The following is a 23144-nucleotide window of genomic DNA, read 5'->3' as shown; positions in this document are numbered from 1 at the left end:
TTTTGAAGCAAGAAGTGGTTTCCTGTTGCTCCTGGAACTTGAGGTTCACTATTTCTACCCTTGTTCTCTGTGGCCTGAGCCCACTGTAAAATAGCATTTCCCATGGTACACACCTGCATTCCAGCTCTATGCCAGAAACAGCAGAGCTCTCGTGGGGCACAGCCCAGTGGCTGTGCTTGAAAGAGAGTGACAGCCTGAGACACATGATCTGTGGACTCCTTTAAGGCACCAGGTGATATTTCAAACTCTGATATTTTAGGTTTTGCATGTTCCATTTCATTATGAATAGTCAGATCTAGTTATAGTTTTACTGTTTATAGTTGCAGCTTTTACTTACAGTGTTGCAGTTTACTTAGTCATAGATAGTTCCATTTAATCATGAATAGTCAGATTTTTGTACAAGTTCTTGATAAAACTGATTTAGGCAAAAGCTAAATTCAGCAAAAGCTGACTTCTCCATCAAACTTCAATAGAAATGTCTCTTTCCCCTTCTCCCCAGTTGCCCACATGCTCAAATATTTGGTTAGAAAAGGAGAGTTTGCAGTTGGCAAGATACAGACATGGGCTGGAGCCAGGGTAGCCCCAGGGATCTGCCAAATTGCCAAAGCAGAAGAGTTTTACCTTTGGTTTTGTGCTCACTTAGGGAAGAGCCTGTGCTCTCTACTGATGACCAACAACATGGGGAGGAAGACCAGACACCTGCCACCTCCCAAAAAATAAGGTACCCTGGCCAGTTTTCATTGTATTACAGCAGGTCCTACCTCTGGCTCCTATTTCCAGGGCAACCTGCATCTCTAAGAGGTGAATCACAAGAGAACTGGGAATCTCCCCAGTGCCAGCAGCTCGGGGTGCAGCTGCCAGGGGAGCTGCAGGCTCTGCCCTGGGTGGGGGAATGGCTGGAGCCCCTGGCAAGGGGCTGAGACCTGGTGCCTACCCTGTGCCTTACAAAGGACACAGGGACCTGCAGAGCCAGGCAGGGGTGGCCTGTCACCTGGAGACTCTGGGGGAGCTGGGAAGCAGCGAGGTGTTTCAGTGGGATTGTTTAATTTCAGTATTATCTCTTCATCAACTCTCTAGTTTTCAGAGGAGTGAAGTTTACAACATTGTTGGAAATCCTGCAGACCTGGATGATTGATTTCTTTTTTCCCCCACAGACTGACAGACTGTAATTTTCAAGCCAGTGACCTGAAGATTCTGTGTGCAGTCCTGAAGGAATGTGCCCACATCTCCGAGCTGGAGTGAGTCCTCCCTAGCTCAAACAGAGTTTACCTGCAGTTATTTGGGATGCTGAGAAAATGCCACTTGTTTGTTCTGCAGTGTTGTATGGAGTGTGGTAGAGGCATAGCCTGCTGGAAGATGTGGCTGTACATACAGATAATAGAGCTGATGGTGCCTATTGGGTTCTTTTACAGTGAAAATTAAATGCCTTTCTTTAAATCCTAGCCTATCACATAATTATCTGGGAGATGAGGGATTGTTGCAGCTGTTTCAATGCCTCCCAAAACTGAAAATGTTGAGTTGTCTCAAGTGAGTATCTCCTGTTTTCTGCTTATGCATGGGTTGGGATTTGTGAAGTATTTTTTGTGGAAGCACAGTGCACATTTGGGAAGGGCTCTTCACAATCAGGTGCAGTAATATTCTGTGTTGGGCAGATGCACTGTGCTGTCTGCTCTGTCCCCACCTCCAGACCAGAACAGATCGACTCCACTTGAAGCTTGACCGGGTTCAGAGCCCAGGAGCCTCTGTGCTCACTGCTCCATGAAGGGAACAGGTGGCCTGATGTCAGGTGTGGCACCTGGTTTCTCAAACAGCCTGAGCCCTTTAGCAACACACTGGATTTCTCATCTTCAAGCTCCTCACTGGGAGGAGGAGCAGTCCCTCCTCTCCTGAGGGGAACAGCTCTGAAGGAAGGGAAGTGCTGGGGAGACCCAGCTTCAGTGGTGGAGTCTGAATTCATCTGCTGTGGTGGCTTGTGCTAACCCTCCTGTGAGCGGGAGAGTTTGACTAGATCAGCTCTAGAGGTCCATTCCAGCCTCAGTTATTCTGTGATTTTCTGAGCACTGAAAGTGAGAGATGAATTTAAAATAAGTGTGGGTGAGTTGTGTTTGTAGAGCTGTAGCTGGAAACACAGGCAGAAGGCAGCAAAGAAGAGCCTGGGAGTGCTGCACAAGGATCACTGTTCTCTGGCGTGGTGTTAATTTTTATCAGTTGTGCTTGCAGCAGCTGATTTCATCTTTTCTTCCTGTAGGTTTAACGACAACCAGATCTCCCCGAACTCCGTGTTTTTCTTAGCTCAGTCATTAATTACGCTGGAACACATTAAAACAATGAGCCTCAGGTATGACCAGGAGTACTTTTTGTATTCTTTTGCTATTTAAAACCTCAAGCTGTGGGATTTGAGGAGTGATACAGGAGCTTGTGTTAAAACCCATGCTGATGATGTTCTTTTCTGGTTACAGCTTAGGACTCACACAGGTGGTTCATCTGACCTTTTGGGAAAGAGTCAGGTAAAACCATATCCACTCATATAAGCCTTGAAAACTTCTTATGAAGTTCTAAGCAGAAGGTGATGTGTGGGTCCCTGAGCTGTGTCAGTTAAAGAGCCAAACTCCAGCCAGGGTGGGGGAAGCACAGTGAGCTGTCTCATGGCTGATGGATCGGCAGCAGGCTGAGGGCACGGAGCAGCCAGCAGCATCCAGCTGCTGAGACAGGCTGCAGGCATCGCCCTGCTGGGCCAGGACACAGCAGGTGCCCAAGGGCTGAGTGGGTGCAGAACCCTCTGGAGGCTGGAGAAGGGCTAGTAAGGCTCTTTTTCTTCTGGGGATGGGGTGAACCTCGTTCTGGCAGATTGGAACATGAGGCCACTGCCACCGCCTCACCCCCTTCATGGGGAGCTGGGGCATGAACATGATGTTCATGGGGCAAGAACGTCAGCACAACTCATGGGCTGAGCTGTTCTTTCCCCAGAAGTACCAGCAGACGGAGAAGTGTTTCCCTGGCACATCCCAAGGAGGAAGCCCAAGGACGGTGCTTTTGGTACGGCAGCCCCGGGTTCCCTTTGTCACCAGGACTGGAGGGAGAGCTGATGGTGGGGTTTGTGTCTTTAGGGCAGTGTGGTGTGTGGGACAGACCCATCCCTCCAGCTGTGTCTCCTCAGAGAGGAAAATAAATAGTGCACCTTTGGCTTGGTTTGAGGGGATTGTCTTGCTTCCCAGCAGAGGAAGCTTCTACCCATAAATAAGGAGAGAGGGATGTGTGTGACTCTGTCCATCCAATGGAGACCTGCCAGTTTGTCACCCAAAAAGGCTTCTATGATCTCCTTCTTGGAGAAGGACATAGGAGGCACCACTTCCAGCCCTCCTCTGGGAGAGCCAAGTGCGTGCTGAGCAGGGAATGATGCTGTCCAGTCTCCTGAGACAACAGAGTGAATCACCAGTGATGTGGTTCTAGGGAGGCAACACCCAAAGTATTGGTATTTTGGTGGATTGGCTCTCTTGAATCAGCTCAGGGATGGTGGAGTCATCTGCTTGTCACAGGTTTTGATTTCTTAGTCCTACACCCAGGGTAGCAAAACAAGTGTAGTGGAAGTGAGAGGGTCACTACAGGCCTTGTCCTGGGATGTGGGGCTCTGGGATATGCAGGGAATTCTGGCATCCTGTGGTCATGTTCAGCTCCAGAGTGCTTTGCTTCAGTCTCAGGGACTGCAAATTGGGTCCAGAGGATGTGACCAGGCTGTGCCAGATACTGGCTCAATGTCCCCAGCTGACAGAAATCAAGTAAGTCTGTCTGTCTGTCTGTCTCCCCAACCCCAGACACAGATTTGGTGTCCATCAGCTCTCCTCTCACCACATCCTCCCCAACTCCACACAGAACTTCACCCAGATACTTAGTTTAACCCAGACTTTCTACTGTCCTGTTCAAAAGAGATCTTTGAAAGTTCTCTAAGTCTAGCACAGCAGTGTGTAAAGGCCCCAGAACGTGTGTGTGCTCTCATAATCTTCCTCAGTCCTGTGTCTAGAAACAATTGTTGTCATCTGTTCCTCGAGACCTCGGCTCCTAGTACAGCCAGAGTAAGATCTCCTGGCCCACTGAGCCATGAACTCTGCTCCTGAAGGCCTGGTCACTCCAGGCAGGAGTTTGCACCAAGAAAATTAGAAGAATACTGGTCAGAACAAAAACTGAGTAATAGCAAATAAAAATAATATTATACCCCTATTACCTGCCTTAAAAACATCAGCAGCATCATTTTGTAAATGTACAGTAGCAGAAAAGTAAGGCTCTTGAAACTGGAATGTAAATTGGCTGGAGGATGTAAAGAAACACAGAGATCAGGCTGTAAGGACTAAATCTTGCCCAACATTCGTGGCATTTCTGGACATTTCCTTTTACAGAATTTTCCCATAACACCCTGTGTGTGTGTGTGTGCATGTCCATGTAAATGTTACAGAAATAATTAGGGGTTGAAACAATTTCTCCTGGGTTTTGTTTCCTTCCATGTTTTACAGTCTGTCTAGAAATTCATTGAGTGACCAGAGCATCGAGAGATTACTGAGTTTTCTGCCGTCACTCCGTCATCTGACATTACTGAGGTAATGTTTGGGGTCCCTGCTTTGACTGCTGCCATGGAACATGGTTTTGGAAAGTGTTAATACCATAGCAGATCTTAGGAGCATTAATCAGTAATTGTAGACTAGCAAGCAAGGCAAAGAAAATGCAGAGATACTTTCACACCCATTCCTTTCTTGTTTCTAGAAGCAAAGCAGCACTTTAATGGCATTTAGCAGAGGCCAAAAAAGGACAGGAGAAAAGCTGTCTGTCCTAGGCAAAGCAAACCACGTAATCCTCACTTAGCGGGTCCAATGGAACATGACTTCCAGCATCCATGACAAGTGTAGGGAATGTGGGTTGACACACGGTGACAAGGCACCACCCGTTCTCGTGCTCAGCTGGTTCTGACATCTGGCCACCCCTGACACCACAAGTGTGTTCTGGCAGCAGATCAGCCCTTCAGGCTGGAATTCAGGCCAGAGAAGCTCTGTCAGGGTCTAGGGCACTCCACTGTGTGGACAAAAAGCCCACAAGGAGCTTGGCCATCTTTCACAAGATGTTGTAGCATGGAGGAGCTGCAGGATCTCCTGAGACTGAGTTTGCCCAGTCAGGAGGTTGTTTCCAGTCTGGGGTATCTCTAGTCCTGTAGCCCCAAAGAGGAGCTGTTCAGTGTAAGCCCTCGGTCTGTACTCCCTTTCTAGTCAAAGGGGACTGAAGGAGACTCTCCTCTAAGGAAAGGAACACTAGGTGCCAATGCTCAAAACTTTGGGTCCTTGCTCCCTCATCCTGAGTTATCCAATGTTATTATTGGATAATAATATATAATATATATATTATATTATATATATTATATCTATATAATATATAATTATATATAAGAATATATTTTATATTCATATAATACATAATTATATATATAGATAAAATAATATTATATATATGTAAAATTATTATTGGGATGTATCCAGTCTTTTTTTTCCAAATGAACAGTGGGAAAATCGAGCTGTGTGTATGGGACCCTTTCTTCCTAGGAGCTGATTTCAGTGTTTCTTCTTTCCTCTCCCTTACAGTATTAGGGCAAACTCCTTGTCCCCACATTGTGCTGTTTTACTCCTCAACTCCATCAATGTCTGTGAGCGGGTCAGAGTGGTGGAAGTCTGGTAAGACACTCAGCCTGCTTGGAGCCCAGCAGCTCCGCCCTGAAGGGACTACAAAGCCTGTCGTCTCTGGAGAGCATTGCTGAAGGACTGTCTTTTGTGTCTGCTTCAGGTCAAGTGAAAATGCCTTCTTGCATTTAGGAGCAAGCATGCGAAGCCAAAAGACATCCTGCAGGTACCGGCATAGAACAGTTACTGTAATTCACTTGTGGGTGGGTTTGAAGCACTAGTGCAGGCACCCAGACTTCCTCTTGTATTGAGAATTCATGGGCTGGTGGCCAAGGAGCTTGGGCTAGTAGCTTAAGCTCTAGGGCTCAATTCATCTGCTGAAGTGCAACTCAGAACCATTTGGATGCATCAGGATGGAAGCGGCCTGTGCTTTTCTTTTACTCTTTTTTTCTGGGCCGCTTATGATCACCTTGAGTTACACCAAATTCTGCTGCATGAGCAGAATTGAGCCCTCATCACTGCATTTTCCAAATGTGTGCCTCACATTCTGTATGATAATCTCCACATGGACATCTGTGTGATGTGATATGATGGCTCCTGAGCGCCCCTGGACAGGAGACTGTAACGAGTCTGTTCCAGCACCAAGGAGATGGCAAAAAATGTGAATTCTGCATGGAGACTGGTGTGAAAGTGTAGCTGCACAGTTCTCAGTGCTCAGGCTGGGCTGGTGGCTGGCCATGCTTTAACTCTCCTGCTGTCTCACACAGGCTGACAGGCTGTGCCCTCGGGCAGGGGCAGGTGGAGGAGCTCTGCAGCATCCTGGAGCAGCACGGGTGGCTGGCAGAAGTCGAGTAAGTGGGGTTTGGGGTGTCACCATGATCTCGAGCAGAGTCACTGAGGGAAAGCTGTGTTGGTGTGGTTCAGCACTGCCTGGAGTTTCCCAGCCATGCAAGGGTATGTGTGCTCATCCAGACTGCTGAGAAACACAATCAATTGGAAATAATACAGCTCCTGTTGAGCTGATGGGAACTTCTTTGGGATTTTCACTCCATTGCTGCTTCCAGGCATTTATTGCTTCACCTGAGCCCTTCACATGAGCTTGGTCTGGAGCTTATGCATGAGGTAACTTCATAAGGCAATGATTTGTTTCAAACAGACCTTTACTGGCAAGGATTTAAGTCCAGAAAATTTGAAGTTTTTTTCTTCAAAGCTTCTCAGAGGAGTGTTGCTGTTTAAAATAAATATAGAATTACAGAATACTTTTTTTTTTTTTTCAGAAAGTATCTTTAAAGGCCATCTAGTCTAACTCCCTGTCCTGATCAGGGACATCTTCAACTAGATCAGGTTTCTTAGAACCCTGTCCAACCTGGCCTTGAATATTTCCAGGGATGGGGAAATCCCCACCTCTCTGGACAACCTGTTCCAAAGGCTGAGTTTTGTTTGGCCACATTGTTCTTCTGCCTTTCAGTCTCTCTAGGAATCAGCTGGGAGATGAAGGCCTGAGGTGCCTCTTGGACCACTTGCATCGGGTGCCCAGTAGCTGTTCCCTCAAGTAAGAGAACACACAGGGAATCTGAGGTGCCCCAGCAGAAGGGTGAAGCTGGTGTGATCCTTCATGAAGCTGCTGCTTGTGCTTCTTGCCCTCTCCTGCCTTAGGAGAAAAGCTCTGTCAGAACCATGAGCACAGCTCAAGACCACCAGGCTGTGGTGACTCAGGGTCTGATCCAAAACCTGCTGAAAATAAGCAAAAGTCTTTTTATTAGTGTCAGCAGGAAACAGCAATGACCAGAGTGGGGTGGTGTGACAGAAGTTGACCCCAGAGTTTTCAGTTCATCACTGCTCTGCATGTGGTGTCCCCTCTGAGCAGCTCAGACCCACAGGTGCTGTCAGCTGAGCTATGCCCTACACCAGCCTGTCCCCTTCCCTTTCTGGTGGGGCAGTAAATGTTCCAGCTTTCTCTGGAAGTAGTGCAAGAGGAAAATTACTTTTGCTGTGTCCCCCAAGTCATCAGCACTGTCTTGAGGGGGTTCAGTGACTGAGCAAAGCTGAAGGGGCCCAGCACTCCACAAACTGCTCTGTCTTTGGTGCCAGCTTGAGTTTTGCTTCTGTGCCTGAGGAGCCTGGGACAGCCCTGACATGTGAAAATCCTTCCTTCTCTTCTGTGCAGTCTCGGCCATAATGGGATTTCTCGGGATGGAGTCCTGCATCTCGTAAATGCCTTTGTCACATCCAGAAACACCACTGAAGTTCAAGTCAGGTGACTGTTTTTCTTCATTAATTTCTGAGTCTTCCCTGCTTGTTTTCCTCTTAATTATTGAAAGTTTATGATCTTCAGGTAATAATGATGAGGACCACATTTTCAACTACCTTTATGTCCAACTACCTAAAGCTTTGGTTTACGTCCATTTGGAATAGCCAAGCAAAACTGCCAAGCAGAACTACCATTCCAGAGGGCCAGGTTATTTCTGTGTAGAGACACAGAGATTCTGCTGTACCAATTATTGCCATGCATGTATTGTTAATGAACCTCTTCAGAGCAGGAGCCAGCATTTGCTCTCTAAGGTTCTCTTCAGTATGTTGAGATTTCAGAGGCAAGAGAAAGCAATTTCCCATGTTCTTTTACTTGCATTTGCATCTTTATCTCCTTTCCTCTCAGGCAAAATTATCCCATGGGCTCTGGGCCTGTTGCTCTGGTACAAAGTGTTTTTCTCACAGATTCCTTCCATGAGACTGGGCTGTGCTGCACATCTGTGGGACCTTATCAGTGTTTATGTTCACGGGACCAGGTGGTCTGTCCTGAACCAGCTTTATCCAGGAGCATTTCCATTCATTCCTGCAGTTAGATGTGGCTGCTGAATCTTTGGGCTACCTTAAACTCTCCTGTTGTGCCTCTCCCCAGAGCTCAACAGAGAGTGCAGAGGAGGCAGATAAAAGCAGGACAGGTCAGGATTGCTTCTCCAAACACCAGTGCTGCTTTTGTGCCAATTTAGCATTATGAGACCTTCCTGAAGCATTTCCCTGGGCTGGTTTATTTTAGGGAGGGGTGAGCTGGGCCAGGTACCTCTGTCATTGCTGTGCTGGATTATTTTCTGGTTTGGTATCATTAAATTCTGACCACTGGGAAAAGTAGTAATTATCCATTTAAATCTTATGCTCATGTCTTCTCTGTGCAGTTTGTGCTCAAAAGCAACTTTAATCATCAAGCTGACAAGTGGAGATGACCCAAGAAAGGCTCAAGAAAAGGTTTTGAGGTAATGTTACAGACTTTTTGTGGTGATTTCCTTGGCAAAGGTGGTGTCTTTTTTGAGGGACAAAGCAGACAAAACCTCTTTTTGCCCCTAGCTCTTGGCATGGTGATATTTTACAGTAACAGCTGATATATTTCCTTTGACTCACCTTCTGAGAAGAACTTTCTCACATCATAGAGAATCCCTCATCCCTTTTTGTCTTTGCTTCCCCACTGTCTGTTCCTCACCTGGGCACCCATAGGAGTTCCTACAGCCCCTGTCACAGGACAGGGTCCTGCAAAAAGCAGTGCCAATATAGCATGCAGGTATGTTCTACCAGAATATCTCAACAGATGCTTTTGAAGCGTTGCCACGATCTTTTTTTGGAAACTCTTAAAGGTGTTTAAGGTTTTTGTGCCATCCTTCCTTGTCTGTGGGGTTAGGCTGTGCTGCCTGATATTTCCAGCTCAGAAAGCCTGAATTGTTTGTGATGAACTAAAGCTGTTCTCTTTCTCATCTTTTCAGACTGGCAGAGTGCAACTTTCAGCCAGAGCACTTGGAAAGGTTGTTCTTGCTCCTGGAAAAGTGCACTTACCTGACGGAGTACGAGTGAGTTAATGGCTCTTGGACCCGTTTGGGTGGGTTCATTTCTGAGCTGTTCATTACAGCCAGCTTTGGTTCTAGGTCCTCAAATAACAACATGACAGTCCAAGCTGCAGAAAGACTTTTGCATTCCCTGAGGAAAGATCTGGGGCTGCTGAAAATCAGGTACTGTGTCATTGTGCTTTTTTAGCTACTGGTTTGAGACTGGTCTGATCTTTTAAGAGCTCCTTTCATCAAAACCAAAAGTGAACTGTGCTTCTTCCCAAGGCAGGTAACGTTGGCCTGAGGCATTTCCAAGGCTTACTCTGTTATTGGTATTTGGCTTTATCTCCTTGGTTCCCACTGAGCCCCGAGTAGAGAGCTCTGGCCATGGGCTGTGCTGGCTCTACAGACCACTGCCAGCCCCACAAAGTGTGATGGTTCTGCTGGACACATTCCTACTGCCAGAGCATCCTGCACTTTGCCTGGGTAGCCAATTCTCCCCTCCTCTGCAGGGAAGCTGGGTTATTTCTGCCTGTTCCTAGTTTGCCCCCTGTTTCCCATGCAGACATTACTCTGCTAAGCCAAGCAGCCTTTCCACGTGCTCAGGGTGTGGAACACTCAGCTGGCAGAGGCAGAGATGGATCCATGTGTGTGAATAAAGCAGAGCTGACTGCATTCTGCTTTGCAGCATAGAAGAGCCATGGGTGTGCCAAGAGAGAGTCATGAACCTGCTGGAGCTGGCTGTCCAGACCTCTGGAAATGTTACTGAGATCACGTAAGTGGCACCTCAGGTTCTGGTGTCTTTCAGATATATTTTTTCTTTAAGCCTGACACTCTTAAGGAAATGAGATTGAAGCTAGCACTGGTTCTTCTGTTGTTTATTCACTGTCTCCAGTGCATTTGTGATCTCTTTGCCCACTTAAACCGATTTTAACCCAAATGGCCGGTGGGTAGAAGTGCTTAGAATGCTTGTGGCTGCACAGCTCAGAAGGTTTAATGGGAAGGAGACCATGTTCCTGGTTGCCCTTGGGAGAAAGGTTGCTGAGTTTAGGCTGGTTTTGGAGCTAGTTTAAACATTACAATCCTCTTCAGAGGTGGGTGATGAGCTTTCATGTGCCAGCACCACCCTGTCCCATTCAGCCTTCCTGATTTTCCCTATAGAAAATATTTTCTTCCTTCAGGAGTTCACAGGTTTGTGTTGTTCTCCAATCTCTACCTTTTCAGGATATGTAAAGATAAATCCCTCTTCCAATTAGTCATAAGATTCCCAAGCTGCCTGGAGAAGACAGAATCTGTCATTAGCAGGTAAGAAAGCGACTATTTATCATTATTTTCTGCTTGCTCTGAATGTCACTGTGGGATGAAAAATATCTTCAGAGGTTCAGTCTCAGAGTGCCTCTGTGCCACACATGTGGAAGAAACCTTATGCATGTGCAGGTGTCCTTTGGGCTGCCCTCCTTCAGGCCCATGCTGGACCTGAAAAAGGAAAAAAATCCATCTATCTTCCTGGGAGCAAATGGGGAACAGGAGCACTTTGAAGACTCTTAAGACATGCTGGCTTCTGCATGAGCATGCAGAGAGAGCAGCATCAGTGTCCTTTTCCTTTTGTGCAGCTGAAGGAAGAGGCAGCTCTTGTCCTGGGCAGTGGGGATGGGCTGTGTTTCTCTACACTGGACTGTGACATAAATGGGACGTGGCAGGAAAGCCCCAGGTGGCTCTTGAAGGCCCTGATCTGTCTCTAATCGTGTCCCTGGGGGACACCAGATGCTGCACTGGGCTCTGCTGATCCTCACTGACTGTGTTTGTGTCCTGCAGACTGAGTCTGTGCAAGCCAGAAATCAAGCACTCCTTCTGCCAAAGGCTTCGTGAAAAATGTGCTCAGCTTCAGGAGCTGAGGTGAGTTGCCAGCCATTGTAAAGGATTCTTAGGGAGGGGAGCAGCTTGTCCTGGTGAGTGCAGCACTCTGAACACACAGTAGGGCACAAGAGAGGCCAGTGCAAGGTCCCTGTTCCTGCCCTTTGGGTCCCCTACTTGGAGTGTTTGAATGGAAAATAGGAAAGACCCACAGACCTGGTGGCTCCCTGGAGTATCCTTTGGAATCACCTAAATCTCCCAGTGCCCAGATAAGCTGTACTCACTCACCATGGCTGGGAGCTCCCATGGGACCGGGCCAGGTGTCAGTGTTGTGTCACTCCTTCCATGTCCCAGCACTGCTGGGTCTCAGCTGTGGGCTTGGCACAGACCTTTTGCCCCCCCTGGACAAAGCCCAGACCTGTTGTTCCCTTGTTGCAGATGGTCTCACGTGGAACTCCACGAGGATGAAGCAGAAATGCTAGTCAGGACTTTGCTCCCCCTTCCAGAGCTGAAGACATTTGGGTATGTCTCCAACTGTGACCTTTTCCACATCTTCATTATTTGCTCAGTCCTGTGCCTCAGGCCAGTCCTCTTAGTCCTGCATGAAAGGGGTGTGGAAATCTCTCCAAACTTACTGGTTCCTGATGTCTGTGCTGTCTGGGATTTGGGATGGGGCAGTTTGCCTGTCAGTGGAGTAAACTCCTCTTTCTCAGTGTGCTGAGACCTAATCTTCTCCTGTGATCCTTGCTGTTTTGCAGGCTGACCTCTAGCAGTGTTGCAGCAACTGGAATCGATTATTTGATCTCAGGCTTGCAGAATTGCCAGGCCATTGAAGAACTCAAGTGAGTGTGTTGTTACCAGGCTGTCCAGAGGCTGCCAGGTCTTTCTAGAAGCTTTAGTTCTTCTGCATGTACTGTGTCACACTGGCACCTTGCTCCATGAGGGGCTGGGGTCTAGCTCCAGAGCTTTGGTATTCTGGCAGTGTTTTATCAGAATCCAGACAGGTCCATTAGAATTGCATTAGAGAACAAAACTGAAATTATTCACAGGGACTAGAATACACTCCCCCATCTCTCCCACTCTTGTTCTGCTCCCCTCTGTGCCGAGTGCTCGCACGACTGTCCCTGGGCAGTTAATTGTACCTTTGTTATTTCATCTTTCAGCCTGGGCTACATGGAGCTCAGCAGTGCTGCTGTCCCCGAGCTTGTGCTGGGGCTCTGTGGGATGCCATCCCTGAAAAGGCTGATGTAAGTATGTGACTGCAGCTCGCCTCTGGCCTGGCTTGGGATGCTGAGTAGCAGGAGCCTAATGTCCATTTTCCTGGGGATGCTGTTTCCAGCTTGAACCACAACAGTATTGGGAACGATGGCTGCTCCAGACTCGCAGAAGCCTTGAGGAAAATGCACAACATGGAGGAAATCAAGTAAGTGTCTCCTTTCTTGCAGAGAGGTGACCACAGTTGGCCAGCATTTGGAGAGAGCCAGATGTGCTTATGCACAGTACTGTTACAAAACCAGGGAGGTTGCAAAATGCTCATGCATGAGGTGCACTGGACTAGAGGAAATCAGAACTTGATGTTCAGAAGCCTTGGTCTTACCCCACTCTGTGGCAATCACGTAGAAAATTATCTTCCCTGGGATCCAGGATAGGACTAGAGACTCCCTTCTGTCCTGGGAGAGCCTCAGATCCAGCATTTGCCTGGTCTGAAAAGATCTGTATCTGGAGCCAATCCCAGGCTTGCTCTGCTTTCTCCCCCTCTCTCTCGCCAGATGCTGTCCAGTCTCCACTGTAGCAATTTGGAAAATAATAACAACCTGTCTTCATTCTCTCTTGCTATTCTGGCTGAAGTAATTTCCCACCTGTCAACAGGATCCAGTGATTTTAATTGTTCTTTGCAATTTTTTAAATTCCTCATTAACACCTATTAATTTTTTGTGAGATAGTTGAGACAAGCAGCTCTTTGATTCTGCTGGCAAGGCCTGAGGTGTCATCCAGCAAATGGGACACATTAAGTAAGATCTTGTACTTTGCCAGCCATTTTCCTTTACAACACAACCTTCCCTCTCTTCCTTAAAGTTTAAGCCACAACAAGATTGGAGATCCAGGCCTGATAAATCTTGCTGCTGTCCTCCTGGAAATGCAAAACCTGAAGAAAATCAAGTGAGTCCCTTTGTCTTGGTTCAGCTATTTTGGTCATGGCCATGGCTGGTGGGGATGCCCATGTGGGAATGCCAGTGCAAGGCTGAGATATGGATTCAAACTGTTCCTTCTCCCAGGGAGTAGAAGTTAGAGCATCCAGGCTCTTTGTCAGGCTCAGCTCTTGGGGTAAGCCTTGCAACCTTTTGAAATAAAAACCCTGGAAATGGAACAAGAAAAGGAAGTTCCCACTTCTGTCTGTGAGAGGGAAATCTGCTCCTTCCCCACAGTACCTGCAGGGCCAGGAGTTACTCAGCACTTGACAAAAGAACCCAAAAATCCCCAGATCATTCCCCAGAGACCCAAGTCTCCCATCACAACAGGAAAACAGTGAAATATCTTAAGATGGTACATTCTGGTTGTCATTTAGTCAGAGAATCTCGTTTATTTTAGCCTTTCAGGGAACTGTCCTAGTCCTGCTGGAGGGGAAAAGCTGATGGAAGCTCTTGCCCATTGCAGGCACATCAAGGAGTTACTGTAAGTGTAATTTTGAATGTCCTTTTGAGAAGGTGGGCAAAAATCAAGGCATAGAAATCTGATCCAGCCCCAATAAAGCCACTGATTTTGGTGAGAGCAGGGTAAAAACCCTGCTACACACCACAGAAATGTGTGGTGCTGCTGGTGTGGAAGGTCTGGGGATTGGTTGTTGGATTGTTTTGAAGATTTCCAAGAGCTGTGCAGTCTGCATTAGTGGACTAATGTATTCAAGAGCTGAATCTGCAGGTTTATAGGCAGTGTCTCAAGCACAGGAGCTGCTCAGAGCCTGTGCTGCCCAAGAATTCACCTTTAATCTATGTGGCTGCAGAAATGGAGGGAAGTGGACTGTTAAAGGCTTTACACAGTCAGATCTATTGATGTTCTATTCCAGACCAGTTTAAAGAACATATGTGCCTTGCCATATTAAATAAATAAAATTATAAAATAACAAATAAGGAAAAGTTACAGTTAAACTACTGGAACTGCCCTTGTAACCTTCAGATTATGGGCACACATGAAAAAGTGCAATTTCAGTTCAATTCCAGCTCGGGTAACTCAGTCAGGAAGGAAGACAAGTGTGCTTCTGGGAAGTGCAGCTCAGTTTTACTTCCCTTCTGCTGCAGGATTTCAAAACCTCATTGTTTCTTCCTCCCACCCTCAGAGTCCTTTGAATCAGGCACATGTGAGTGAGGAATGGGGGTCACACATCCATGTGGGTGACACACAGGTGAGGAATGAGGCTCTGGGCTTCACTGCCAGTAACATTTCATTTCTGCTTCTTCCAGACTGTCAAGGAATGGTTTTGGAGACAGGACAGCAGTGACTCTTGCCCTCTGTCTGCCTCGCATGACCAACCTGAAGATCCTGCAGTAAGTGTCAGCCTCTGCCCCAGGAAGGCTGGATATCCTGGAGAATCTAGGGATTGTTGAAAGTAGTGGGAAAAGGCATGGGCACTGGTTGTTTAGAGAGTAATTTCAGTGTCCCAGGATTGTGAAACCCTCCACAATTACTCTGCTGTAAGAGTCACATAAACCCTTCTTGCTTAATCCCCTGCAGCATTAGCTATAGAGATGTACCAGGAAGAGAGTATACAGTAAAATAAGCCTTAAAATTGATTTTCGGTATGTTGGTTTTTCATGCCTCTGGTGGAATGCAAGCATAAAAATGAGCATCTTTTATGGACCCTCACCTTTTTGTGCAGGCACCTCTGAGTCATTTATTTTCCCTGACATCAGTGTTACTGTATTTTTAAAACTTTTGTGGGAGTCCTTCCAGGACTCTAACATGTAGGACTTTCTTATACTGTTTTGTAGTAACAAAACAAGAAATTGGTGAGCTAGAGAAGTGCTCCTTGGGCTCAGTTAGCCTAGAGGCATCTCTTCCAGCCTGTATCTAAGATGTCATCAAATGATAATTTTGAAAAGGAATCCCAGTGGTAGGAGACTCCCCCTGGTTAGGTTCTTGGCAAGTTAAATATGAGCTTTTGTTACAGCTTTATTCCAAAATAATCCTCCGATGTTTACATTTCCTTGGTTAGCTTCCAGAACAATAACATTGGGCAGGCAGGAGGGCTGGAGCTGGCCAGAGCCCTGGTGGTGTGTGAGCAGCTGGAAGAGATCAGGTAGGTCATGGCAGGTGCACTTGGGATGGTGCCAAACATATCACAGGCTGGTTTGGGTTGGAAGGGACCTTTGATGATCACCTCATTCCAATCCCCTGTCATGCACAGGGACATTTTCTCCTGGACCAGCTTTCTCCAATCCCTGTCCAGCCTGGCCTTGGACAATTCCAGGGATGGGATATCTACAGCTTCTCTGGGAAACCTGTGCCAGGGCCTCACCACCCTCACAGGGAAGAATTTCTGCTTCCTAATATCCAGTTTAATCCTGCCCTCTGTCAGCTTGAAGCTACTATTCCCCTTTCTTTCACCATGCCCGTGTCCAAAGTCTCTCTCCAGCTCCCTTGTAGCCCCTTTAGGTGTTGGAAGGTCTTCCCACTCTCCCTCACTGTCATTTCCTCTCAAGTCACACTAGTCATTAGCTCCAGCATAATCTTTTATTTCCAGTTTCACATGCAACACATGGTGTGCTGCACATCTGTCCTTCTTTGACACGGGTGTAACCCCATGTTTCTGTCTGCAAGCAATTCCCTGCTGCAAGGACTGAGGTTGGGAGTTACAGCAGGGCTGGCACTCCCATTGTACCAAGCAGTGAATTGACTTAAAATTGCTGTGCACCAATCTGGCTCATCCCTGCTGTCCACAGAGTCCTCACTTGGTCTGGGTGGTAGTTATTTACTTGCTACTTCACATGATTACGTTTTCATGGTGGCTTTTCTCTGACTGTACCTGCTTTTTCTGCACCACTCAAAGCTTTTCCATCACTCTTACAGTTTATCAGAAAACAGCCTTGGGGAACAGAGTATCCATGCCCTGTCCAAGGGGCTGCAGTGCTTCCGACACCTCCGGAGGATGGAGTGAGTACCGGGGAATTGGGGCTGCCAGGGCAGAGCACAGCTCTGTGTGCTCCCCACAGCTCTGACACCAGCACACCATGGCCTCTGTTTGCTCTCTCCCTGCTGCTTCAGCTTGAAATTCTGTGGAATCACTGACTGTGCTTCAAAATCACTCTGTCTCGGCTTCCGACAGTGCCCTTCCATGGAGGAGATCATGTGAGTGTGGGGGTGGATGGGGAGACTCTTCAGCACACACAGGTCACTCTCATTTTAATGTCTGCTCCTGTTTGGAAATGCAGGGCACTTCTGACCCTGCTGGACACTTGTTAATGCTTTTTACCAAGTACTTTTCAGTGGTAAATATACCGGTAATTCACTAACTGATTAAATACACTGCTAAAAATTTTTTACTGGGGTAAAGCTGTGTGCTCAGCAGTCATTTCCATCTTTCACATCTCATTCCCTGGGCCTGCAGGACTCTGAGATAACCACAGCCCTCAGACACTCCCTGGTGTCTTATCATACATGGAAATAAGTGATGAAATGGAGGAAAATCCTCAAGCTTGTAATCCAGGGAATGTTTACCTGTCTTGATAAGAGGGTGATTAGCTCTTGCAGAAAGGCTAATCCACGAGGGGTAGTGTCACAGCAGTGGCACTAGTGTTTATCCAGACTCACAACTGGGATCTCTTGTCTGCTGCCTTAGACTGTCTTGGAATGCCCTTGGAGATGGAGGAGCCCGAGAGTTGGCCATTGCTCTCCCAAAAATGGAAAAGCTGAAGGTGTTAGAGTGAGTACAGCCCTGAGAAAAACCCTGGGAAGGCTCATTTTTCTATCATTGAACCTTCAATCATGGGACTTCCAAAAAGGGGATGTACATTAGGAACAACCTTCTGCAGTTTTATTCTTGCTTAGCCTGCTCCAAGCACCAAGGGCCAGCCTTGCCTGGCCTATACACATGAAATAGCACTTACTTTATTTAAGGTGATTACAGCACAGGACTAACCTGTTGTTTTCCACTCCAGATTTGTTTTGGATTTCAAAATTCTCTTTTGGTTTTTAAAACAGCCTGGAGAAAAATCGTGTTGGAGCCTGTGGGGCCACAAAGCTTGCAGAGGAACTTGCCAAGTGCCCAGAAATTCAGTTCCTAAGGTGAGCAGGAATCACAGAGCTCTGGGGCTGAGTCTTGGCTCAGCAAGGAGAAGTCAGGGTGCCGAGTCTGGGGACAGATGTGACCCATGCCTCTGCTGCCCTGGGTTAGCTGGCAGGGAATAGGATATTGCAGGGAACGCAGACACAAGTAAGCTGAGGGTTTTCTAGGACAGCTTCACCTCCTCAAAAAGTCCATGGAAAAATGGAAGTGAAAAGCTTGCTGGCTTTAAATGAGGCAAAAATGAAGACCCAGTTGTGTAATGTTCCCATCAGGAAGTTGTTGCATTTGTTCTTAAAAGTTTTCTTCTTCTCATTCCTCCTGGTTTCACTTCTGATGTACATTCATGCCCTGTCCCACTCCCTCCTGGGATCCACGTTCTCCAGATACTGGATCCATGTCTTCCAGTTACTTGGGCACCATTCCTGGTCCTGCAGTAACACATTTGCTGTCCTTGCAGGCTGTGGGACAACCCAGTGCCCAAGGGCCTCGCCGAGAGGTTGACAAGCCAAGACCCAAGACTGTGTTTCTCCTTCAGCTAGAAAAGATCCTTTGCCTAACTAGGAGCTGCACTCCATTTCCCACTGCCCTCAAAACTACATTGGAGAACCCCGGAACTCAAAGTTCCTACAACTGAATACTGTAACTATTTGGTCTTTCTTTGCTACATTGAACAAAATGTGGACACTGACATTTTTTTTGTTTCATTTGGGTTTTTTGTTTTGTTTTTGTTAAAGTTTTTTGTTTGTTTTGTTTCTTGTGACCTTTTACTGTACAGAAGAGAAAAATACTTTTTTAAGTTATTTTACTTATAGAGCTGCTGCTGAACAGACACTACAGTCTTCTTGGTGTAAAAACACTGAAACTCTCTTTAAGAGAATAACTTTCCAGAAAGTTGTTAGCAAATAGTGCTAAGAATGCTTATGTACTAGACATTACTTATTTATGTATTGCCCTACAAAAGAAGGTACACCATCACCTCCATCCAAACTTCAAATGTGTTGAAAGGTAAATACTTAGTCTTTATTTTGAGGGGGGGGGCAATGAGTGACAGAAAGAATAGATGCCATAATTAAGTTCTCACACACAGTCACAAAAAAAAGATACAAGGTTTTCTCAGAGCTGTGAGGTTTTGGAGTCACCATCCCTGGAAGTGTCCAGAAAATGTGTGGATTTGGCACTTGGAGACTTGGTTTAGAGATGAATATGTTGATGCTGGGTTAAGGGTTTGGCTCAATGGTCTTAGAGGTCTTTTACAACCTTCACCATTCTATGATTGCATTATTCTAGGATGAGATGCATTTTCTCAGGCATTCAGAAAGCCAGCAGAGTATTTCATTATCCTTAATCAAGATTACAACACCTACAGGGTATTGCAGTAAAAAAATACACATCCTCCAGGAGAGAATGTAAAATTGTTTACAAAGTTGTAAATTGTTGACATTGTTACAGATGAGCTCCAACAGACTGCTTGAAAATCATCTGCAACTGTGTGAAATTCCTCTATGATTTTTAGGAAAAAAAAAAATAGAATCACAGAAGGAGTTGGAAGGGATCTTAAAGACCTAGGTCCAACACCCCTGCCATGGGCAGGGACACTTTACACTAGTCCAGGTTTCTCAAAGCCAGGTGGCCTTGAACACTTCCAGGGATGGGGCAGCCACAGCTTTTCTTGGGAGAAGGAAGAAAAGGTAAGAAAAAAAGGAATATTTTGTTTTATTTTCTTCATATCAGCCTCTTTTCCATGCAGAATTGCTCCTGTTTTGTGAAAAAATACTTCAGGGTATTTGAAATTTCAGGTTGTTGCCAAAAAAAAAGATCAATGTTTATACTGTGATAAAAAGGAAACACTTGATATTACCATAAATTTCATTGAGAAACATTAAAGGACTGAGGTTGTAAAACAACTTGTAATAAAACCAACTGCTCTGTGCTGACAGGAACGTGCTGCTACTGATTGTTTTCATGTGGGGTTTTGTACAGCTTTGTGGGGTTTCAGACTGGTTGCACTATCCTCTTTCAGGAGAAGGGAGGGGTCAATTAGCTTGAAATGTCCACATGAAAGATCCTTCACGTCTCTGCTGTCCCCTGAACCCCAAACCTGTGTGGATGTTGGACCTGTGGGAAGCACAGGGAGAAGATCTCAAACACCAAGTGTGCTGTTCCTTAGAGAAAACAGGTGACAACTGCCCTTGGACTTGGAATTCTGGCTTGTGCAGCCACACTGTTCTCATCTATTGCCTGGTGTTACAATGTTTTCCTTACATGTTTATGCTGTAAATATTTGAGTCTTGTGTGGGTTTATTTATGGAATTTTGTTTGCAGCAGCATTTGCCTGGGGAGACATAACTGATCTGATTTGGGCAGGGCAGACATCTGGAATGAGATGGAAATGTTGGTCCAGCCAATCTTTGGGCAACTGGCTGTGAACAGGTGGTGCTGGTTATTCCTGGGGGAGCCACTGTCCCTGTTTAAAGATCAGCATCATGCTTTGTGACATAATGACGTGCTGGTGTAAAAGTGGGACAGGTTTTGCAGAGACTACTCTGAAAAGGGTTTAAAAACAAAAACAAAGGGAAAAAGAAGTAGTGAAATTCCTCATCAGGCTAAAATTTAATGGAGTAAGCAAGTACCTCGGATCTAAACACTGCCACTTATGAAAAGCTTCACCAAATGTGGTGAGCTGATAGGAGGAAGAAATTCTTCCTGGTGAGGTTGCCCAGAGAAGCTGTGGCTGCCCCATCCATGGAAGTGTCCAAGGCCAGGTTGGACAAGGCTTGGAGCAGCCTGGGATAGTGGAAGGTGTCCCTGCCCATGGCAGGGCCTTGGAACAAGATGATTTTTCAGCTCTCCTCCCACCCAAACTGTTCTGTGACGAGATCTGAGGTTCCTCCTCTGATTCCTGAAGTCAGGAAGAGTCCATCTGTGCCGTGAGGTTTGCAGTGGTGTAAGACATCGTGGGAATACTCTCGCAGCACTGCTCTTGTCTTGAGATGTTAAAAGAGGGATTCTGAAATCTAACTGCACACCTGCATTTCTCAGGGTCTCCCCCAAATTCAGGACTCCAGTCTGACCTGAGAGAGTGGCTGTGGAACTTGCAGGAACACACAGCATCTTTTCCAGAACACCAGGTGTCAGCAAAACTCCAAAAATGCGGAGCGGTTGTCTGTAATCCAGCGGTTCAGGATAAAAACGGGCTCTGTGCTGTATTTTATGTGCATGGGTTGCGTTTTTTAAAAATCAGCGATTTGGACCGAGTTGTACATGGAACACAACACCACGATCGGCCTGTGGTTCATTTCTTCCGTGTAATGCCAAGGACGGCTGGGGCACGCTTCCCATTTCCATCGTGCCTGCGATGCGTTCCAGCTCGTGCTCGTTTCTGAAAGTTTCTGAGGGGAACCTGGGGGCTTTGTCCAATTTTGAGGGGTTAAATGGATCCTCTGGAATGCAGGAAGACGTGAGGCCATTAGGGGTTGTGTGTGATGGCCGAATAACAAACCAATTCCCAACCACCTAATTACCATGGGCCATTTTTAGAGCTGTTACTATTAGGTTTTGGATTTATCGTGGTCCAAAAATGGAAATGCATTAGGACTCCCTGCACACCCCTATTGTTTCAGGCTGCCTGCAGTCTCTGGAAGACAATGTCTGAGCTAGTCAGTACTGGTTTCATACACAGAAGGCATTTTGCCCCCTGAGACCAGATCTTTAGAAAGAAACACTGTGCTGTAAATAAACACGCTGCTGGAGGGCGGGAGGGAGCCTGGATTTTGTGCTGGAGAGCAGCTGGAGCCAGGCTGGGCCAGGCTCCTGCACACGATGGCCACAGCTCCAAAGAGCAGGAAACGCAGCCACTGTTTCCCCTCTGCTAAAACCAGTTCCAGGTATCCCTGAACCTGCTGTGACTTGAAGGCATCATGCTGGCAGGAGAGAAAACACAGGAAAAACTGATCTGTGAGAAAACAGGCATATTGGCATTTGTGAAATACCGTCTGCCTCTCCCTTTTCCCCTCAAAGTGACATTTTAAGCCTCAGGCAAGGAGGTAGGAGGGCAGGTCTGGCACAGACCCCACTTCTCCCACTGAATTCCTCTTTCAGGCACAACCTCGTTCCTTTCTGTGATGGTTTCTGGCCACACAGTTCTTTACACAGAAAGAACGGGGTTGCTCAGCTTTTAGTTGGATGTTGGTGTCGTGGTGCCTGTGCTGAGCAGGAGCGCTGGTGCCCCCTGAGCCTGTCCTGTGTCCACTGCTCCACTCCTGGGGCTGAGAGGGGAGCGGGGCTGGAGGAGGGAGAGCCTTGTGCAGGCTAAAAGCTCCCTGCCTTAAAACTCCTGTGCCTTCCACAGCTCAAAGCGAGGGAGAGGAAAGCATTCCAGCTCACCAGGAGAATTCGGGACTTGCTTATTTGCCTGTGATCTTCCAAAGCATGAGCAGAGCTCGTAGTAAAGAGCTCTGAGCAAATATGGATGGTTTATTTAATCGGCAGGCTCAGAGGGAGGCTTTCGGCTTTATTACCCTATATCCACATCAAAAATACCTCTGTAAATGTCCTGGGTGCCTGATGATGTGTCCACCAAGGTTGCTAATGGCAGGTTGGGGTCAAACCCCGGTGGCACCAGCCTCGAAGGGAACACACACCAGCTCCTTGGGGTGAGTATGGTGATGGGTCAGCGTGCCACTGGCCAGCCCTTTACCTCTGGGCCGTGCATTTGGGGCCTGCTTGTTTTCCTTCTTTTTCCCACGGGAAGCAGAATCAGCAGGACACCGGCCAGGCACCAGGAGCACCCACATCGGCTGGGCAGGGAAAACCCTGCTTACACCCAAACAGCACAAAACCCACTGGTTTCACTGAAAAGCGATGGGTGTTGACCCAACAAAGTTTTATTTTTCCTTGGACCTGAGTGCATAACACAGAAAACAATTTTCTAGATGTATTTTTTAGGCTGCTTTAAGCATTGTTTTTAATTCTAATTTATTTTTTTTTCTCCCCCAAACAGCTTAGCAAAAGCAGCCAGCGAAGAAGTTTTGGGGTGGATCCTTATTCTTTTTTTTTTTTATTATTATTATTTTTTTTAAATCCGAGTCGGATGATGCTCGTTCCGGGAGGGGGGAGCCCGAGCACCGCCCGCCCCTCGCCATCGCCGTGCGGGCGGGTGGGCGGTGATGGCGAGGGGCGGGCGCGGCCCTGGGGAGGTTCTGAGCCCGCAGCCCCGCGGGAGCTGCTCGGCCCGGCCCGGTGAGTACCGGCAGCCCCCGAGGATGCCCTGGGGATAACGGAGCGTGGGGCTGGCCCGCCGTGGCTCGGGGGGGTGCTGAGATAGCGGAGAGTCCGGTGGGAAGGTGGCCGGGACAGTGTAACAGCGGTGTCAGCCGCCGGATGGGGACCGCAGGGCAGCGTCTCCCCACTGGCTCGTCCCGAGCTGTGGGGTGGCGCTTCTGCCCTCTGTCCGCTTGGACAGATCCTCCGTCCTCCCGGACAGACCCTGCATCCCCTGGGACAGAGCCTCCGTCCCCTGAGAGGGACCTTTCGTTCCTCGGCCAC

The 23144-nt window shown here is 47.3% G+C and overlaps 2 protein-coding genes across 2 annotated transcripts in view; both read left to right on the top strand.

The window, feature by feature from the left end:
- Positions 1 to 19849, top strand: part of NLRC5 (NLR family CARD domain containing 5) — a 33517-nt gene extending 13668 nt beyond the window's left edge. Inside the window, exons 17-48 of the mRNA XM_058846194.1 lie at positions 644 to 721; positions 1155 to 1238; positions 1444 to 1527; positions 2249 to 2338; positions 2460 to 2507; positions 2968 to 3036; positions 3693 to 3776; positions 4506 to 4589; positions 5619 to 5708; positions 5818 to 5880; positions 6422 to 6505; positions 7123 to 7206; positions 7822 to 7911; positions 8828 to 8905; positions 9407 to 9490; positions 9566 to 9649; positions 10155 to 10241; positions 10691 to 10771; positions 11282 to 11362; positions 11759 to 11842; positions 12079 to 12162; positions 12484 to 12567; positions 12660 to 12743; positions 13397 to 13480; positions 13910 to 13993; positions 14779 to 14862; positions 15531 to 15614; positions 16385 to 16468; positions 16580 to 16663; positions 17154 to 17237; positions 17516 to 17599; positions 18058 to 19849. Of these exons, the coding sequence (XP_058702177.1) occupies positions 644 to 721; positions 1155 to 1238; positions 1444 to 1527; positions 2249 to 2338; positions 2460 to 2507; positions 2968 to 3036; positions 3693 to 3776; positions 4506 to 4589; positions 5619 to 5708; positions 5818 to 5880; positions 6422 to 6505; positions 7123 to 7206; positions 7822 to 7911; positions 8828 to 8905; positions 9407 to 9490; positions 9566 to 9649; positions 10155 to 10241; positions 10691 to 10771; positions 11282 to 11362; positions 11759 to 11842; positions 12079 to 12162; positions 12484 to 12567; positions 12660 to 12743; positions 13397 to 13480; positions 13910 to 13993; positions 14779 to 14862; positions 15531 to 15614; positions 16385 to 16468; positions 16580 to 16663; positions 17154 to 17237; positions 17516 to 17599; positions 18058 to 18139 (2617 nt within the window). The 3' untranslated portion in view covers positions 18140 to 19849. The remainder of the gene's footprint in view (positions 1 to 643; positions 722 to 1154; positions 1239 to 1443; positions 1528 to 2248; positions 2339 to 2459; positions 2508 to 2967; positions 3037 to 3692; positions 3777 to 4505; positions 4590 to 5618; positions 5709 to 5817; positions 5881 to 6421; positions 6506 to 7122; positions 7207 to 7821; positions 7912 to 8827; positions 8906 to 9406; positions 9491 to 9565; positions 9650 to 10154; positions 10242 to 10690; positions 10772 to 11281; positions 11363 to 11758; positions 11843 to 12078; positions 12163 to 12483; positions 12568 to 12659; positions 12744 to 13396; positions 13481 to 13909; positions 13994 to 14778; positions 14863 to 15530; positions 15615 to 16384; positions 16469 to 16579; positions 16664 to 17153; positions 17238 to 17515; positions 17600 to 18057) is intronic.
- A 2916-nt stretch (positions 19850 to 22765) lies between these two features.
- CPNE2 (copine 2) overlaps positions 22766 to 23144 on the top strand; it is a 43059-nt gene continuing 42680 nt past the window's right edge. Inside the window, exon 1 of the mRNA XM_058846131.1 lies at positions 22766 to 22838. Coding sequence (XP_058702114.1) covers positions 22766 to 22838 — 73 coding nt within the window. The remainder of the gene's footprint in view (positions 22839 to 23144) is intronic.

The sequence above is a fragment of the Poecile atricapillus genome, chromosome 10, assembly GCF_030490865.1.
Source record: "Poecile atricapillus isolate bPoeAtr1 chromosome 10, bPoeAtr1.hap1, whole genome shotgun sequence".
Classification (NCBI taxonomy): Eukaryota; Metazoa; Chordata; class Aves; order Passeriformes; family Paridae; genus Poecile; species Poecile atricapillus.
The sequence above is the reverse complement of the archived record's forward strand: the minus strand, read 5'-3'. Positions and strand labels throughout refer to the sequence as shown.